This window comes from Aythya ferina (genome assembly GCF_964211825.1).
Source record: "Aythya ferina genome assembly, contig: HAP1_SCAFFOLD_81, whole genome shotgun sequence".
NCBI lineage: Eukaryota > Metazoa > Chordata > Aves > Anseriformes > Anatidae > Aythya > Aythya ferina.
The window spans coordinates 377,609-396,145 of NW_028181431.1; the positions used below are offsets into that span (position 1 = coordinate 377,609).

Here is an 18,537-nt window from a genome sequence, read left to right on the forward strand (position 1 = left end):
GAGGAAGAGGAGTGACCTCAACATTGCCGAGGTAAAGCACAATTATTGAAAAGATTTGGCAAAGATGTGGGTTGTACCAGCGCGGCTCCTGCAGGTGCAGCAGATCCTGGAGCATTGGAGAAGATAGAGAGGGTTTTCTTCATGAAAAGAATGCTGTTAAAAGTGTTTTCATGCCAGAAATTAGGATAAACGCCTCTGTTGTTTGACATCCTCTATTGAGCTGGCACATTGGCATTACAGCGTACCTGGCACGCTGTTTGTATTAAAAAAAAAAGGTATTTTATTCAGGGCAGGCCAGAAACCTGCCTTGGCACTTGCACATCGCAGCAATGCTTACAGACCCTGCATCCTGGCTGCCAGGCCAGGATCTAAATCCGATGGTGCTGTTGGTAAACTGAAGCTCAGGAAGCGCTTCTGGGTTTTTTTGTCCTTCCATGTGAATTTTTACCCTGTGAAGATGGTGTATTAAGCTATTTTCGTAACAACAAATAGGTTTAAAAGCAGTTTCAGTTTAACATCTACACGCTTGGGTGTTATTAACAGAGCTTTGTATACTGAGCTGGTGCTTGGTAGGAGAAAAAACATCAATCTTACCTGGGAAACCTGGACCCCCTCAGCTACATACTGCTATGAGGAAACTCAGATGTAAGAACACACTTAAATAACACCTCACCAGAGCTGTTGTGCTCCTGACCACCAAAGGCACCTTTTTCCAACACCGTCGTACTGGAAGTTGATGCAGCTGGTTCCATCCGTAACGTGTGACTGTACAGTGCTGTAAAAGAACTATTTTTTCACAGCTTTGGAGAAAGTGAAGCAGAGAAAACCACGCATAACCACTGATACCTGGACCCCAAACTGCCACAGGCTGACGGTGATGCCCACTGGATATCTCCTGATACCCTGCTGCCTTCTGACTGCTCCAGCAGAAGTCCTGTTTTAATTAGCCAGCAGGTCCCTCTGAGGGAGGGACTTTGCTAAAACTCCTGCCGTAGGAAGTATCCTACGGGAGCCAAGTTGCTAAACTGATGTGTGGTTTTCCCTTAACCCCCTCACCCCTGACTTTCCAGCTCCTGACAGCACTGCCAACGTGTGCAGTGTCACCGTGTGCCATCTAGGTGCCAGCTGCCATGGTTTATATATTGTAAAATTAGTGATTTGGGACTCGTGAGCACTGAGGAGAGGCTAGCAATTGCTTAAGAGCTTTCCTTGTGTCGCTCTGGGGCAGGGAGATGGGTGAAACATCTTAGGCTTGAAAGTGATTCCCTGCAGAGTGACGTGCTCAGATCTGCACAACAGATCTGTCGTTTTGGTCACCTTATTAGATCCCTGCTTGAGAGGTTGCTTGCAAGAATCGATTCCTCTTCACCTTGATGTGTCAAGCTAAAGACAAATCTGTGCCGAAGCACTGTTTGATCAGACGAGTGCCTCAGTTCAGGATTGTTCTTTGACAGCTACAGAAACAGCAGGACGATCAGCGCCTTCAGGAACAGATGAATTTGATCTTGAGGCTGTCGTAAAACAGGTCCCTGAAGTCTGAAGACTGTTCAAATAGTTTGGGCCAGCAAGGAGCAGCTGTACGTGGCGGCTGCGGTAACTCGGGGCTCCGAGTCTCAGAGAGCGTGGTGAAAGGTGACCCCCAGCTGGCTGCTGGAGGAAGCTGAGGCAGCGTTCAGCTCTAACCTTTGCCTTCTTGGCTGGCATCTTTGCACTCCTGCTGTCAGTGGGTGTTGAGTGTCCTTCCCGGCAGCCTCAGAACGTGCCCTCAGATGTAGGCAGCATTTAGCAGCTAGAATTCCCTCAAATAGAAAGAGTACAAATGATGCGTTTTCTGCTTTTGCTTTGGAACTCTTAGCTTGAGGTTTTCCTGCAGGCCATGAGGTTTCTTGCAGCAGCAGGGATGAGTTGTGTTAGCAAGAGGCTGTTCTGTGCTTCGACTGTGGGAAGATGAATGGTTACGTGTGCACCGTTAAATATAACTTGACACCTAGCACACCGCACTTGCAGCCTGTGGGGTGCTTTAACAAGCAGGTAAATCAGCAGAGGCTGTTTTGCAGCCGGGGTGATGCTGGGTGATTAAAAAGCAGGGGCAGAACAAGGAGTTTCTAGTGTTTGTTCTTGCTTGTCATCCGACTCTCCACTTCCACTGTTCTTTAAAAAAAACAAAAACAAACAAACAAACAAATAAAAAAAAAAAAAAAAACAAGCAAGGGGTAAGCATCTTAATATCTTTATTATAAATGGAAGGCACAAAAGAGGCCAGCAACAGAGACTGTCCAAGAGAAATGCTTTGTGCTTTATAAACAAACAAGGAAGTACCCTTAGGTGGGTGTGATAATCCTCCTCTAATGCGTTTTTGGGGTGCAAAAATAGATTTGTTCCTTTCTTGCTCTTCTCTGCAGGACAAAGGCAGAATAGGCACTGCAAAGTTAGACCAGGGAGGTCAGTTTGTTCCGTACTGAGAAAGACAAGCCTGTAAAACAAACTAGACAGATTTTCTTTGTAGTATTCATCTTCCTTCAGCAAAGGCAAAGCTTATGACACTTGTTGGTGTGTATTTCCAGACCCCCAGCTACTGGCACTGTAGCGCATCTCTAATTCTTTGGTACAAAAGGTTCAAAATCTCTTAATGCAAAAATTTTACCAGCACCCTGGAGCAAAAAAAAAAGAAATCTAAAACCCTTACCAACTTCTATTACAGACCTGCTGAGTGCACCAGAGTTACTCATTTTTATTCAGGCTTTCAGGGGCAACTTCAGTTGGTTTAGCGCTTGGATTGCTATGTTGGCAGATGTCAGTTTAAAAAAAAAAAAAGCTTTTGAGGTCCTTTTTAAAATGAGACTGCTTTTTTGGAATTTGGAATACTGCAAGGTATCGTTGGTTTTGCTTTCTTCCCATTCCTTAGACCAGATCCATTCAGATTCTGAACAGCGTTCCCGGTGTGTTCAGGAAAATGGAAGGCAACAAGCAAAATGATGAGCTCCTTGGGCAGTCAAAAGAGCTAAATCTGGAGAGTGTTTTGAGTCAAACTTCCATGCTAAGGAGCACCAGTAATTGTTAGAAGTAGCTGCAGAGGAACCTGCATGGCACTGGGTGTGTTTCTGAAGGTGCTAAAGGTCCGAAGTGACGATTCCTACCCATACTAAAGAAGAGAAGGAAACCTTGCACTTAACTACTGTTTTTATTCCCTTTGTCCAGCAGGCAAAAGCAGTAACTAATATGAGAACCCAACTTTTCCTCTCTTTATTTTAGATTTGGGAAAATTCCCTGCCAAAACAATATTTCCTGGAAAATTCACTAGTGTTTGTGTGAGTAAAAGCTTCCAACCTTTTATTATTAATTTGTAAGAACTATTTCATCCACTTTTGTCCAGAAGAGTCAGAAATAATTTGCACAGAAATGTGCAGCGTTTTAATGAAAGGATTCAGAATCACTCTGAATTGAACTTTATCTGGTCTGGTTGCAGGTTTTGTGACATTTAGTGTCTTTAAAAAAAAAAAAAATCAAAATTTCTGACTTCATATCAGAAAAAAAGAAAAAAAAATGCTTGTGGCGAAATAAAATCTGTTGCAGCTCTGCTCATCGAAAACTCATTGGCTGTTAAATTGGACCTAAGTCGTCTTCTCTAACCTTTCATGATCCTGCAGCAATGGCTGATGATGGATATATGGATTAGGGAACAGCACGTGATGGCAAACCTGTGGTATTTGCTACTGTACTGGGTCTGGCTGGAATGTTTACTTTCCCTGCAGCAGCCCATACAGTGCCGTACTCTGTACTTGTAGCTGGAACAGCAGTGTTATCACCCCAGTGTTGTGTGTACTGCTGAGCAGCAGTGGCACAGCATTGGGCCTTTCTCTAACCCTCCTAGGGGGTGGGCAAAAAGGTGAGGAGAGAAACATCACTAGGGCAGCTGACCTAAACCAATCAAAGGGATATTCCATACCATGTGATGTCCCACTCAGCAATAAAAGGTGGAAACAGGAAGAAGAGGGGAGGGGTGGGCTCTCGTTGGGAAAACGTCGGTCCTCCTCTCGAACACCGGCTGCGTGCGTTGAGGCCTTGCTTCAAGGACGTGGTCAATCATGGCTCATTTGTGGGAAGTAGAGAGTAATTTCTTTCCTCTGCACTTCCATATAGCCTTCATTTATTTTGTTTGTTTGTTTTCCTCCCTTCTTTTTATTTTTCCTTTTCCCCTCCCCTTTCCCTTTTTATTTCCCCTTAGTTAAATTGTTTAGTTCATGGTAGTCTTTATTTAATTATTATAATTTTTTCCCTTTAATTAAATTATCCTTATCTCAACCCGTGAGTTGTTCTTTGCTTTACTTCTCCCCCTCCTCATCTAAAGGAGGGGGAGTGAGAGAGCGGTTGTGGGGTTTAGCTGCCCAGCACGGTAAAACCACCACAGCTACAGCGCAGAAAGAAAAACCAAATTGCTTCCAAAAAATCAAAGTAATTCAAAATCCTTGGTATCATGCAGCCGTGCCACTGGCAAAGTGAGCATTCCCCTGCCTCTCAAAGCTTGCTGTACCCTTGATCTGCTGTCTTGCTGCTGTTAATTGATTGCAACTCTACATGTCTGATCAGGGCTACGAGTTGTTCTCGATATGGAGATCATACAACATCTACTGTGCACGCTTGTGTGTATAGATATGTTTATCCTGTATGCATGTACATCCGTATGCATATTTGTGTGCTGGCCCCCAGATCCCTCATGTTACAAAGCATCGGCCTCGAAGGCATACTCATCAAAATCTTTTGCAGAGCCTCCATTTTTTTCTAGTTCCCTCAAAATGAGAGAATTTTTACGCGCTCTCTGTGTCGAAAAGGCAAAAATTCTGATTTTCAGTGTCGCTCTCGCTAACTTTCTCTCACTCCCTCCTCGTGTGTGTATAAACACAGATGTGTGTATGCGTATGCACATCTGTGGATTTAGATGCACTGGTATGTTTTTTGCTGTACAGGTAATAAAGACGGGGAAAGGTTTTTGTGTTTTCTTAATAGGTGAAGAAATCTTGAAGACCAGAGATTGGAACATGCTGAATTTTAAATTAAAAAAAAAAAAAAGAAAAAAAAAGTTAAATTGTCCGGCTGTGGAAGATGGAGCCTCATTTTTGCAGCCACTTTGAATCACGAGTTCATCTCTAAATGCGCTGTTTTTTTTTTGTTTTTGTTTTGTTTTGGTTTTTGTTTTTTATTTTTTTGAAGAGCTAACTAACCGTGGCTGCATCCAGTCTGAGAGAGCATTCAAATGGACTTGCTTCCTCTCTTAGTTATAAGCTGTTTAAAAGCGCATCCTTTGTTTGAATTGTGGATGAGAGGTTCCCTTGGCAAAGTGAGGAGGAAAATTCTTCCTACCCCTTTATTATTAATTCACGGATTCAGTCTTGGTTCGGCCTACAGGAGCAGTTAACTGGAAGCCTTTGAAGATCGATAACTTTGCTGAGGTTGTCCAGGTAGGTGAAATCGAAGACCCACAGGGCCTGGAACGTGCTGTTTAATGCGTCCTTACTGTGTTCTAGAGAAGTTATTTGTAGCCATAGTTGATTATTGACTTGCATGTATCATCAGGTGGTTTTTTAAGGAGTGACTCCGTTTTCAGGCTTCCAGATGTGCTCCAGGTCATATTATTGAGGATGTGGAAGAGAACGCTTGCTGACAAAGCTCCTGGCAGCTTTACAGAACTTTAATATTTAGTTAGTTCATGTAACAGCTGATTTCAAGGCTTTGCTCTCTTTGAGAGACTGATAACTTGATTTGATTAACTGAAGAAAGCTGGAAAAATGTTTGTTCCTCATTATTTTTCACTTGTTACTTTCTTTCGGGTTACTTTTAAAAAGAAGATTTCACTGATCACAAGCCAGTAGAAGACTTTCAGCCCAAGCAAGGGTGAAGACAGCTCTCTCCAAGAGCAGAGGAAGTCCCTGTGGAGAGAACCCGAGCTTGTTAGCAGAACTCGTCGGCATGTCTAAACAAGGAGACGATTGCTACTTCTATTTCTATTCTACCTGTAGCAAGGTATGGCTGGCTTTCCTTTGCTTTGCTTTTTTCTCCTCTTTTTTCAGGAAGGAGTAGATTAGGAGGAGGAAGCACACTGGTCTTTGGTTAACTTGAGAACCAGATAGATTGTGAATTCAGTTGTAGCACCATTAGGCAGCAGCATGGCCATTTTTGAGGCTGTACTCTATTTTCCTTGTTGGTTTCCTTTTGGTTCCAGGGAGACAAATGTGCCTACCGCCACTGCGAAGCTGCTCTGGGCAATGAGACGGTCTGCAAGCTGTGGCAGGAGGGTCGTTGTTTCAGGAATGTCTGCCGATTCAGACACATGGAAATTGACGTGAGTGCCTAACAATGTGTTCTCAAAATAAATCCACAAAAGCATTTTTCAGTGCCGTAGGTGTACTGATTGCGCTTTTGCAGGATAGATTTGTTTGCTTCAAAATCATACTGGTTTCTGTTACCAAGAGAGGGGGTGGGAGGAAGCAGAGGGAAATAAAATCAATGCCTTAGGTATGTCTTAGCAAGATATTTGTTTATTTTTTTTTATTAGATGCTGACAGTTTTCTCAAGAGATGCAGAATAGCTGTTAAATAGACTGCTAAAACGTGCTGGAGCAGGGGGGTAATAAACAGGCTGTTCTATCCTCATGGGAGCAGGCTTGATAATGAACTATCAGGTGTCTTCTGACCCACAGTCCTTCAGATAACGCTGTTGTAGCTGCCTGGGGTAGGAAGTGGGGAAAGTTAAAGGTGCAGCAGAACTAAGTCTCCAAGAAGTAGTTCTAGACAGGGTTAACCTAGGCAATTTCAGATGTTCTTTTTCCCTCTGAATAATCCTAGTATAATCCTAGGTGTATTAGTTTAAGCCGCCCTCAAGTGATGTCTGAGAGTGCCTGTCTTCTCAAACTGAGTGATGACCAAACTAAATGTGCATAGTGGTTACAGCTTATGCAAACTTTGTGAATATGCCCAGAAATACTACACTTAACTGAGAAACTGACCTTTGGAATGCTGTTTCAGCACTGTGTTGTGACAGCTGTCACGATCTGGAGCTGTGCATCTCTTTGCAAGCCTCAGGTGCATGTTATCACGAGCTTTTCTTTCTTTCTGTCTTCAGAAAAAGCGCAGTGAGATTCCTTGCTACTGGGAGAACCAGCCGGGAGGCTGTCAGAAAGCCAACTGTGCTTTTCATCATGCAAAGGGACGTTACATCGATGGACAATTCTTACCACCAAGCAAGAGTGAGTTTAGGTCCTTTTTCTTTAAGCGCTGAAGAATTAATTTTGAGTATTACTTAGTGGGTGCCAATCCTGTAGGGGGCGTCAGGTAACTGTTCATTTGTGAGGGCAGGAAAAGGTCTGCAGTCATAGGTGTACTGCACCGAGTGTACTGCTGGTGTTTGTTTTCTGCTTTCGTGCTCAGCTTCTCTTTGCTTTGTGTGATGTTTGCCTTGCAGTTTGCTTCCTGTTGTTTCCGCTTTTGCTGGGTGGTAGGGAGATGTGTTGTTGTTGGAAGGGAAATCATTGTTCACGGTGTAAGCAGTGATGGGATGGGCAAAAGGAGATGCTGAATTCGTTGTCTGTGCGGGTTATCTGCCTTTGCTACCATCTCTTTGCATTGTGGTCAAAGTTTTAAACTGCCATATTACCGATGATCCTCCTCTTCCTCTAGCTACACTGCCAAGTCCGCCTGAGTGCGCGGACGATGATCTGAAAGTGGCTCAGATGTCACTGCAGCAAAACAAACTTTCTGTCCAGTCAAATCCCTCTCCACAGCTAAGGGGGTGACGAAAGTGGAAAACTCTGAAAATGTCCCAAGCCCTACACACCCTCCAGTTGTAATCAATGCTGCAGATGATGATGAAGATGATGATGGTGAGCATGTTTTGGTTCTTGGAAGGAATTTGTGCTGTAAATGAATGTGTTAAATCTTTGGTTCTTGGAAGGAATCTGTGCTGTAAATGAGTGTATAAATCACAGATGACCTGAGGTCTGACTAGCGATAGGGCAGGCAGTCTGGCCAGGTCCCTGGTGGCTTTGTCTGGCAGTCAGTGGACAGAAGCTGAAACGTTGGAGGAAAGCTTAGAACCACTCCTGGCTTTAGCTGGTCTTTTGTGTAAAGTTCTATGTGAAACTAGGAAGGAAATTTCTTTTTTCTGTCTGAAGAGCAATGTGTTGTGTAGTAGTTAAAGCTGCAGAGAGAATCTAGAGTCCTAGATGTTTTGTCCTAGTGTATTCTACTTAGGAGTTCATCAGGTCAGTGTAGCTGTTTAAAAACAAACAAACAAACAAACAAACAAACAAACAAAACAAAACAGCAACAAAGTTTTTTATATGAACCATGGGCTGAAGTGTCACTGCATGAGCTACGTAATCATGACCAACCTGGTCTATGCATAACTGAATCGATTTTTCCCCTTCAGACCAACTTTCTGAGGAAGGAGAAGAAACTAAAACTCCCGTCCAGCATCCAGCTGCGGAAGGCAAAAATGGATTACGGGTGATTTCCACTCGGAAAGGCAGTTCTATTACTACTAAACAAGGTATGCCAGCACCTTAGTAGGATAAATCAGAAGAACTTGACAGTTAAGTCAAAAGCAGCGTGGTGTAAAAACACAACAAAATGTAGGGGTGCTGAATGGAGTCGGTTATTTCCATGATCTCATTTCTGCCATTAATACCATCATGTGCCCATTGGGTCAGAAAGGTGAACTCCTTTTCTTTACTTTTGGAGAACAAAACAGGGCCACAGCATGGAGTTTAAATGGCTGCACGTGCAGCCTTGCAACCACTGTTGATAAGCCATATCTAACGATAGAGGGATCTAATATTGTGTAAATGGATTAAAATTAAAACTACATTTTGAACCCTGAAGGATGAAAGGAGGGGCAAAATGCCATTGGTTCTATGGCTCTTTCACTTGTGAGGAGTGTTGACAGGCTTTATTCGAAATACTTCAGAAAGTTCCTGAGCGCTAAGAAGCCTGAGGACCTGTGGTCCTCAGTGAGTGCCTCTAAGCCTGTCTCATGAACTGTTTCCTGTTTTCAGAGGGCAATCTGAATTTTGGAATAAAAACACTTGAGGAAATCAAATGGCAGAAGATGAAGGAAAAAAATAAGAGACACGGTGGTGAGTTAATATTGCCTACTTTCTTATCCTGTTCACGGCAGGTGATGGTGACTGGGAGCTGCTTGAGGGACAGACTTCCATTTTTAGCTGGGGGCATAAAGCAACCTGATTCTCAGCCAGCTGGTATTCTAAATGGGAGTCCAAAGGGCAACCAGAGGCAAATTAGTCACCTCTCTTCTTTACATGCTCTGCTTGCTGTATTTTTGACAGTAACAAATCATTTAAAGTTTTTTGTTCTTTGTGATAGTTTTTTACGTTGGGTAAACTTCCTTATGTTTTGGTTGCTCTGAACAGAAGGTTCTTCAAGATCTTCTCTTCGTCCCGTTGATTCTATGATTTTTCCTGCTCCAGAAGAGGAAAATGTCCGGACAGTGGTGAGAACTGTGACAGTGTCTTCCAAGAAAGGTAATAATGAATGCTTTTGTTTTGATTTCATTACTCCTAAACTGGAGGGTTAAGCAATAATTAAAACAATTCACCCATGTTAGCCTTCTGGTGCTGCCTTCTGTTCAAAACGTGCTTTTATGCTTAAAGTCCCTGGTTGTACTGGAAAGATTTGGTGCTCAGGTTAAGTGCAGTGGCAGGAGAAAAAAAAAAGTGTCAGTATGCCAATAGGGGGGTAACTGAAAAACAGAAGAGTAACGAGAAGAGCGAGCTGTAGAAGCCAGTGCTATATAAGAAGCAATTTCTGAAGCATTAAAGAGGCGTACAGTGGCAGGTGTGGACACAGTATGACAGGTGTTTGTGTATAAATTGTTTAGAGCTGTGCAAATGCCTTTTAAAGGGAAAAAAGTGTGGAAGTACTTTTACTCGTAGACATTCACCTTAGAAAGGAATATTTCTCAGCATTTGCACCTAAGAATATTCTGCTTGCTTATGCAGCTTTGTTCTGCACAAAGTATAGGTGTCAAGCAGACTCAGATTCACTCTCTACTATCTCAGCTGGAATTTGAAGCAAGCACTGAGACTATTAATATTTTTTTTCCATGTTAATTATAGTTAAAATATGAGTTTGTGTGGTCTAGCTGTCAAAACAGTGTCTGACTAGGGTTTTTTGGACATGGGCTAACAGGATAATATTTCTGTTGGCTACTGGTTTCTGTGAAATAGAAAAAAAAATTCCCTTTTGTTTTAGGGGAGGAACCTGTGGTTCGAGTAGATCTTGCTGATAGACAAGGAAAACGGAAAGCCTCCGCGGGTGAGAACTTTTTACGAGCTGTTACGTAGGTGCTGCCTTCTATATATGACTGCATTAAAGAGTATTTGTGATGTATGAAAGGAAAATACATTGCAGTGGAGATCTGTGTTGACGGCAGAAATGGAAAAAAAAAAAAAAAATCATTTAGCAGCTGAAAGGCAATTCTATGAAAATATGCTTGAAAAAGAGAAGCTTATTGTTGACTGTTCTCAAACCTTCCTGCAAAGAAAAGTTCTTACAATATTCCTTGTTTTCTCTGAAGATGATGTAGGCAGCCTTCCAGTGAAGCGCAGCCTTGCTGAAAGGCTGGGGAAGAAGGTAGAGGCTCCGGGAAATGCTGACAAAGCACCCAAGAGAGAGACAGGTACTAAACGGGCATCTGGATTGGATTCCTGGGTTTCGTATTTAGTCTTTCTGTTTGTCCTTTTCCAGTGATGTTTCTTTTTGCATGTTGGCTGAGGTCGTAATCACTGGGATTCAAAGCTACCTTTCCTGTCTTGTTTTGAAATGTGAACCTGAAGTTGACATTATGCAGCCTCCCTAATTCGTTCTTTTTCTGTTTTGCAGTTCGAGTTCCCAAGTCTCTGAAGGACAGGCTGGGATTACCTCCTAAACAGACCAGTACTGAGAGAGGTAACAGCTAGATCTTAAATATGCTTTCTCCTCCGTCCTTTCCACGAACTTGGACTGCTTTCATACATCCCTACAAACTAATTTAAACGAAAACAAAGAACTGACGCCTCTTGGTTGAGTGCTGAAGCTCTTCTGACAGCCACTATCAGAACTCTGGCTCTAGGTGTGTGTTTATTTTCTACTTGTGCCTTGTCGAGGTTTTTAGCTGCTTCTGTGAACCGTTACGTACAATTAGAATAGAACCACTGCCAGGAGCAGGAATTTGAAATGCAGTCTGAAAAAGTAATAAAGTAAAGCAGCATTTCTGTGTAGCAGTTCTCTCTGGATAGGGCTGGTCTTCAAAATACAAGTGGCTCAGAGGAGGAGGAGAATGTTGTTCTAAGGATATTGTTCTAAGATGCATTATTGGGAACGCTCAAGATGAGTTTTCCTTAGTGCTCTGACAAATTTTGGAGACTTAAAATATTGCTGGACTCTCTTTAAATGTTGGTGCTTCTCCTCATTTCTTGATGATGACAGGGAAGGCTGCTAAGCCGATGGGAGAGATCCATGTGAAAACACTGGAGGAAATCCGTCGTGAGAAAGCTCTTCAGAGACGCGAACCTCAAGCCAAAGCCGAGGCTGAAGGGCACGGTAAAACTGAAGATTCCAGCGCAGGGGCAAGAGCTGCTCGTGCAGGTCGCATGCAAACTTTCTCTGAAGCCTTGTCTGAAAAAAAGAATAATCGCTTGGTAGAAGAGAAGAAAAAAGCAGGAGAATGCCATAGCAAGAGCAAAATTCAGGGTGAGTCCAAGAAGCAGCTCGCTCTGTCCGGGCCCAGCAAAGGGCAGGCGAAGGAGCCGGCAGGAAAAGTCAAGCCAGAAGGAGAAGTGCGTGTTAAAACCTTGGAAGAAATAAAGCGTGAGAAAGCTCTGCGGATGCAGCAGAGTGAAGGAGATGTGCCAGCTCCCTCAGCACAACCCGGACCTGCCCCAGCAGAGCAGAAATCTTTATGGAGCACAAAACTAACAGGTAATAAGATGCTTTAATGCCTGCCCCAGTGAGGTGCTTCCCATATTGAGCAAGTTCAGTTTGCTCAGGATCTGCTTCATGGATAAATGCTGAATGGCTTGCACATTGTAGCCTTTCTCTCTCTCTCTCATGGGACACAAGGAAATAAATGCACAAAGGAAACAAGTACCCAGCTTTCTTTATTTCTGCCGTTGACAACACTTTTTTTTGTCTTTTTTTAAAGCACCTGAAAAAGAAGAAAAGAAGGCAGTGGAATTGAACCGGCCTTTTCCTAAACTTTCCTCTGGACCTGATGTACAGGTGAGTCCTCTGTGAAGACACACATACATTCGTACAATTTCTGATAATTCTGACAAGTTTTGTTACTCACCGTGTGCCACCCTCTTGAGTGTGTTCTTACCCTTCAGCAGCTGGTAGGAGCTGCAGTGCAGTCTAAATCCTATCGCCAGCAGCATTTCCAGACAACTCTGTAATCCTCAAACTTGGAATCAGTCTGTTTATACCACAGCAAGAAAGAAACCCTGTTAGCACCAGCTGAAATCTACACAGTTAACGTGGAGGGAATTCTTTTTGTTCTTACTGACTTGATCTGTCAGACATGAAGGATTTAATACAGAAGGCCAGAGTTCTGTGTTCAAGGAAATCAATCTGTCAGTGGATACTGTATAGGGGAACTTGTATGACTTTCTGCTGCTTAAAAAGAATGTGATAAATAGATGTACAGCAGAACACCCTAGCTGTTTAAAGAAGCTTGCCATAGTGGATATTGCAGATATGTGAGACTGCGTCCATAGTAAAGCATGGCTCTTGTTACAGGCAGAATTTTATGGGAAAAAAAACAAACAAACAAACAAACAAAAAAACCAACAGTAACCTGAACGAGATTAATATGCTGTTCCACATCAAGACCATTTTGGAGGGATTGCTGATCAGATTTTCTTAACGAAATCTCCACGGATTTTATTTATTTTTTTTGTCCTACTCATGCACTACTTTTCTTTCCTTCTAGCCCACTCAGCAGAGTGGAACTCGTAAATGTCCAGAGAAGAGCTTTGAAGAGAGACGGTGGGAGAAGTGGCAACAGAGAGAACAACAAGAGAAGCTTCGGCAGGAGGAAGCTGCTGTCAAATCTACTGCTGGCTTCTTTAATACTGAACCAGCAGGGAAAGTGGCAGCTCAATTTCAGGGCCAGGAAGCTAAAAGTAAGTGTTGAAGGTTAAGAGTTACTTAGGTTGTCTTCTGAAATACAGACAGAAGATGACAATTCTCATGCTGTAACTCTGGCTGGGTGCATTTTGCCACGCAGTGCTACGAAGCGAAGGGTGTACTTTCTTTTTCTTAGTTTGTTTCTTTTCCTGCCAGCCAGATGTTAGGTAAGGAACGGGAGACTAGAAAATGACACTACAAATGTGGACTTTGTAGAAGAACTTAACTGTGGGACATCACTGCAAGGGAGAGGAAGCTGGTACAAGAGTTGCATACACTCTTGTCCTACTATAACTGCTGCTTTTTCCTTTCCTAGCGGGAGCGGGACTTTAAATATAAAAGCTGTCTATATTTGTGAACCTAGCTTGCACTTAGGATTGCTATGTGTCTGAGGTTTCCCTTGTCCTGGATTATTATTTACTGTAGCTCTTCGGTTTCTTTGTTCCTTTGTATGGCTTGTTGGTAGACAGAGTTTACTATGTGGAAAAGATTCCTGAGAATCCAGGCAATGGCGGTGTAATTGTGCTGGCCAAATGCATTTAAGTGTGTAGAAGGACTGTGGAAATGATTAAGAGAACCTGGATTTTTCCTGAGGCAGAGCAAGACTGTATCAGTTCTCTCTTCCTTTTACTCTAGCCAACTTTATGACATCTGCGAAGCCTTCGCGTGGGAAAGTCACTTTCCCCAAGAAGAAGGCACTGAAACGTAAGGCACCTGGGAGTTACCCGTCTGCCATAGCAGCTGTGGAACTACAGACTGCCTTTGATGCTGACATGATGGGACCTCCAGCCAGAAAAGCAGCCATGGTAAGGCCAGGGGCTAATGCAGCGATGGATCCCTTGTTAAATTTCTACCCTCCTCTATTTGAAAAGGTGGAAAACTCAAACGTTCTGCAGGCCTTCTGTTTCCTTAGAAATCCAGTAGCTGTCTCCAGGATGCTTGTAGAACCCTTCTGTATTTATGAGATGAATGGCACTCTTTAACCGGTACTCTGATGCTGTGATTTCTCTGGTGTGGGGGATTTTGTCCATTAATGCCATGTTCTTAAAAGACACCAGATCGTGAGTAACCTCCAGGTGAATGTGAACTTTCTTCAGGAGCACCTTGGTTTTGTATTTTGGCCACGGCTCCGCAATGCCAGAGGAGAAGCAGTGTGGAGGAAAAAGCTATTAAGGAATCTTTTACCCATGTGTCATAAATACTGTTTTGCTGCTTTCTAGGGTGTTTCAGACGTGCCGGAGCACGTCCCAGCCATCAGACTTGAAGAAAATCCCCAAAACAGGTGACAACCCCAACTTGTTCTTTTTCTTAATCAGTGTATATCCCCAGGGAAACATAAGTTCTGTCACATGTGGGAAAAAATGAGGGTTCTGAGATAATTGAAGCCAAAATCCATCAAAGGAATAAGTCACCTGAAACCACTTTCTAGCAGCTAGCAGGATTGCTTAATTAGGCTTTCTTGAAATGCTGCAAGTCAGCACAGCTTTCCGGTGACTTCTTGGGTTGTCTGAATACCTGAACGAGGATGAGGTGAAGTTCTACTTCCTCGTGAGGTGATAGATGATGAGTAGTGTCCTCTGCCTTTTGGTCCTCAAGAATGCCACCTCAACTCCAGGTGCCCTGGCTTCACAGATAAACCCCCAGACTGAAAAATGTACCTGGTAACACATCGGGCTCTAAATGTAGCCCTGGGTTGATTGATAACAATCCCTGTGTAAGATTGAAGCATAGGAGGGCTTGCCTACAGTTTTAAGAGCCGGTTTGCAGGAAAAGGATTTCCCGTTAAGAAATGGCATATCCTGATTGTTCTTTCTTGCTCTCCCAAGACCTGAAGTGCGTCTTGGAAGCCCGGAAAGATTTGAGGAGCAGATGGAGATGGATCTCGAGACCTCGACCTCAGCTTCTTCCCAGCCAGAAGAGGCACGGACACGCTGGCTGAGTTCCACAGGGAACGTGCCCTTATCTGCGGATGAAGATTTTGAGAAGCTACTTTGGGAAATCTCAGGAGGCAGACTGGAAGCCGAAATCGACTTAGACCCAGGGAAGGACGAGGATGACCTCCTCCTTGAACTCTCCGAGATGATTGACAGTTGAACTGCGTAGTCCTAGGGTATAATTAAAAAAAAAAAAAAAATTAAAACTGTTCTTCTTGTTGGATACCCCGAGGTGATCCTTTTTCTAACTGAGGCTTTGCAATGAGACTTAAAGCACAGTCCGAAGTGGTAGAAATTGGCAGGATCTGCCCTCAGTTGTCCTAAATTTCCCTGCTGGTCAGAGTTAAGGTCTTGTGCATCCATTCTGTAACTATAGGTGGTTACCTTCGATATCGAGAGGACAAAGCACTTCTTTTGGCACAGAAAGATCTCCATTGGCACGCCATGGTGGCTGCAAATCGATCTTCTGATGGAGCGATGCTCTGAAGGCTTAAATGTAAAGCTTCTTCCTTCCTCCGCCCTTGGCACAACTCGATGTTGGGCACATTGTGAAGCTTCGGTGTTCTGATTTCTCGGACAGTTGATAGCCAAATCCTGGAGTTACTATGTCAACTCTTGACTTTTACTCGTGTATGCCATTGTTTTGACTGTACCCGTGTCAGATGATGAAGCTGTAGGGGTGGGAGGGAGCAGAATCGTTGTTCCAGTGTGTTGTGGACCAAACTTGCTGCCAGGAATGGGGGTGGGGGTCAGCCCACCCAGCCTTCCTTTCAATTATCAGGGAGGATCAAATGGTGAAAAGCAGCAGCTCTGCCATGCGGCTCCACTACCCCCACTCCCTTCTCTTGTGCTATACCAAAGTTCCCCCAGGCTTTGGTTGGTGCTTTTTGCCTGTGTGAGGACTCCGGGGTGAGCAGTCGGGACTCTGCCGCAGTCACAGGGTCGATGAAGGGTTGTTTAAGTGCCTCTTGGTTTTAAAAGTTGCTCCCCTGAGCTGCTGGCTCTGCTGCCTGCTACAGCAAATGTTCGGGTGCCATCAGCATCGCACTTGGGCGTGGGCACTGACCCTGCGGAGGACAGAGCTGAGATTCGGGTGTATTGTGTACCCTGCCACCAGCCATCGTTTTTTTTCCCCTAGCAGATCAATTTTGAATTATTTTCCGAACTTTTCGCGGCACGGTAGGCACTTCCCGCTATGATTTGTGAAGCTGTGGGGGCCCTCAGGCATTTGCTGCTGGCAGAGGAAAAGCGCTTGTCGAATTTGTTGTAAATACTTAATGTTTGGACAAAACCACGCGTCTCTGTGTGTGTGTGTGTGTGTGTGCTGTGACGCCCCGGCCCCACCAGGGAAAACCTCCGCCGACGAAACTGCTGCTGGAGCTCACGCAGGCCTTCATCGTGCCGAAGGACTTCACGGGGACTTCTGGCGGCTCAGAAATGGGGGAGAAAAAGCAAACTCAGGAGGAGGAGAGCTCAGAGACTGCGCCCACCTGCCCTCGCTTTCCCTTCACCCCAAGAAGCCCTGTTCTACCATCAGCCTTCGCCTCTTCTGCCTGCGGTGCTGGGAGCGGGAGCGGCGAGGCGGCAGCAGCCATGGCGTACCGCGGGCAGGGCCAGAAGGTGCAGAAGGTGATGGTGCAGCCCATCGTATCCTTCCTGCGGCTGGGGGGTGCCGGGGAGGTGGGTGGGGGGCGGCTCGGACCTCAGGGGGCTCGGCCCGGGCCTTGAGGCCTTGTCGCGGGGCCCTGAGGCCTCGCTGTGGGGTTTGGGGCCTTGTCCCGAGCCCGGAACTGTCGTCCCCGTGCTGAGCCCTTAACGCAGCGCCCCAGAACCTCATCTTCCGCTACCTGCAGAACGTGAGTACCGCGGGGAGGGGGCGGGGATGGGGATTTGGGGAGTGTGGGGGGAGTGGGGAGGGTCTGGGGATTCCCCTCGGTGAGTTTTCGGCTCCTGGCTGTGTCCCGGGACGGGTTTGTGGGGGATGGAGAGCTGTGCGGTGTGCTGGTGGGCACAAGGAGCCCGGCATTTCCCCCTCGTGTAGCCGGGCGTGCAGGGGTGTTCCCTTGTGACTGGAAACGTGTTCTTCACCAAACGTGTAGTATTCACCCGATGGTATAACGCTCAAATGTCAGATTGCACATTGGAACTGCCCCTGAGAGTTGCTCCTCGGAGCGTTTGGGAGCTGTCGTGGCTGTGGCTAGCAGGTATTTCTGAACACATGAGAGAACAAAAGTGCTCAGTGTTTGTGGCCCGACTTACTCTCCTCCTTCGTTCTGCAGAGGTCGAGGATCCAGGTGTGGCTCTATGAGCAGGTGAACATGCGGATAGAAGGCTGCATCATCGTGAGTATCCGCACGTCCCCATGTTACATCTTTCATTTTGCCTCATTCACAATCGTGTTTTTTGGTCAAGAAAAGTTATCACAAGGAAAAAGAGATTTGTACTTCTCTGCCTTTCCCCTCGCCCTGCCCTTCCCTCCCGCTCCTGAGCTCTTCGTCAGGCCTTGCTGGGCCCTCTGTCCGGCTGTCTGTCCGTCCATCCGAACCTCTGGCCATCTGTCCCACCACCCTGCCCCGTCCCTGCCCTCTCCCTAAGGAAGCAAAGAGTCCCCGGTCTGCCTTCATGGGGGGGTTGGGGGGGGGGGGAGGGAGAGGGGAGGTTCTGCTGAGAAAAAAATGAAAGATTTCCCCCTTAACGGGCGCCTTGCTAGTTCTTTCGAGTTCCAACCTTCTGCCTTCCTTCCGTAGCAGTGCCTCTAAGGGGTGCGCTGTAAGGCAGCCCTCATCTGGCGCGTTGCTCCTCCGTTCCCCCAAGGAACTGCCTTCAGGATCTGACTAACTCTGGATGCACCCGGTTGTCGCCTTAATTTCTCCTTTAGCTTGCTGAAAACAAGCCGGTTGGGTGACCTTTTGCGTTTCTCGCTTAAAATTTGGATCGAGGAGGTCTGTGTTTCCTTACGCTGATGTCCACGCTGAAGGTGCAGAAGGGTTCCGTGCTGTTGCTTGGGTCAGCCTTGTTGCCAGGTTTGGAATGTTTAGCCTACCGGTGCTTCGGTGCTGTTGGGCTGCACTCAGAGTGTGAGCTCTGGGCGTTATTTCTCAAATACTGCGTTATTTGAGCGTACAGACCCGAGATATTCTGCGGAGAGGTGATTTAAGGCACGTCAGAACCACCGCTGCGGCGTGTGCCAGCGTCGGACGCCCGTTCGAGTGATCGGGCGGAGCAGGTGAATTGAATTTGGTGCTGGGTGGCGAGGTGGTGTTGGGGGAAGAGCTAGGCTAAGGAGAGCTTCCTCTTGCTCTGCCCCTTCCCATCTCAAATGGCCGCTTCCTGGGGAGATGGGTTCGTTGGGAGGTTAACTACAACGTTACAGTGGGGATGAGGAATCACCTTTAGTCCCGTAGGTATTTGCTGCCAGGCCGCAGCGT

General features: G+C 45.4%; 1 protein-coding gene and 1 pseudogene across 2 annotated transcripts; both read left to right on the top strand.

The window, feature by feature from the left end:
- Positions 1-5,408: 5,408 nt before the first annotated feature.
- On the top strand, positions 5,409-15,742 carry LOC311428462 (zinc finger CCCH domain-containing protein 11A-like; annotated as a pseudogene). Its single transcript has 15 exons — positions 5,409-5,456; positions 5,841-6,018; positions 6,218-6,337; positions 7,117-7,240; positions 7,671-7,873; positions 8,422-8,541; positions 9,047-9,105; positions 10,587-10,689; positions 10,893-10,958; positions 11,478-11,969; positions 12,193-12,269; positions 12,979-13,171; positions 13,812-13,981; positions 14,396-14,457; positions 15,002-15,742. The product of its transcript is annotated as a zinc finger CCCH domain-containing protein 11A-like (transcript).
- Positions 15,743-16,408: 666 nt separating this feature from the next.
- Positions 16,409-17,722, top strand: LOC311428451 (uncharacterized protein). The gene is made up of 3 exons (XM_084539895.1): positions 16,409-16,756; positions 16,939-16,965; positions 17,389-17,722. Exons 1-3 carry the CDS (start codon positions 16,547-16,549, stop codon positions 17,701-17,703), a joined length of 552 nt encoding a protein of 183 aa, XP_084396021.1. The 5' UTR covers positions 16,409-16,546; the 3' UTR covers positions 17,704-17,722.
- The last annotated feature ends 815 nt before the right edge of the window (positions 17,723-18,537 follow it).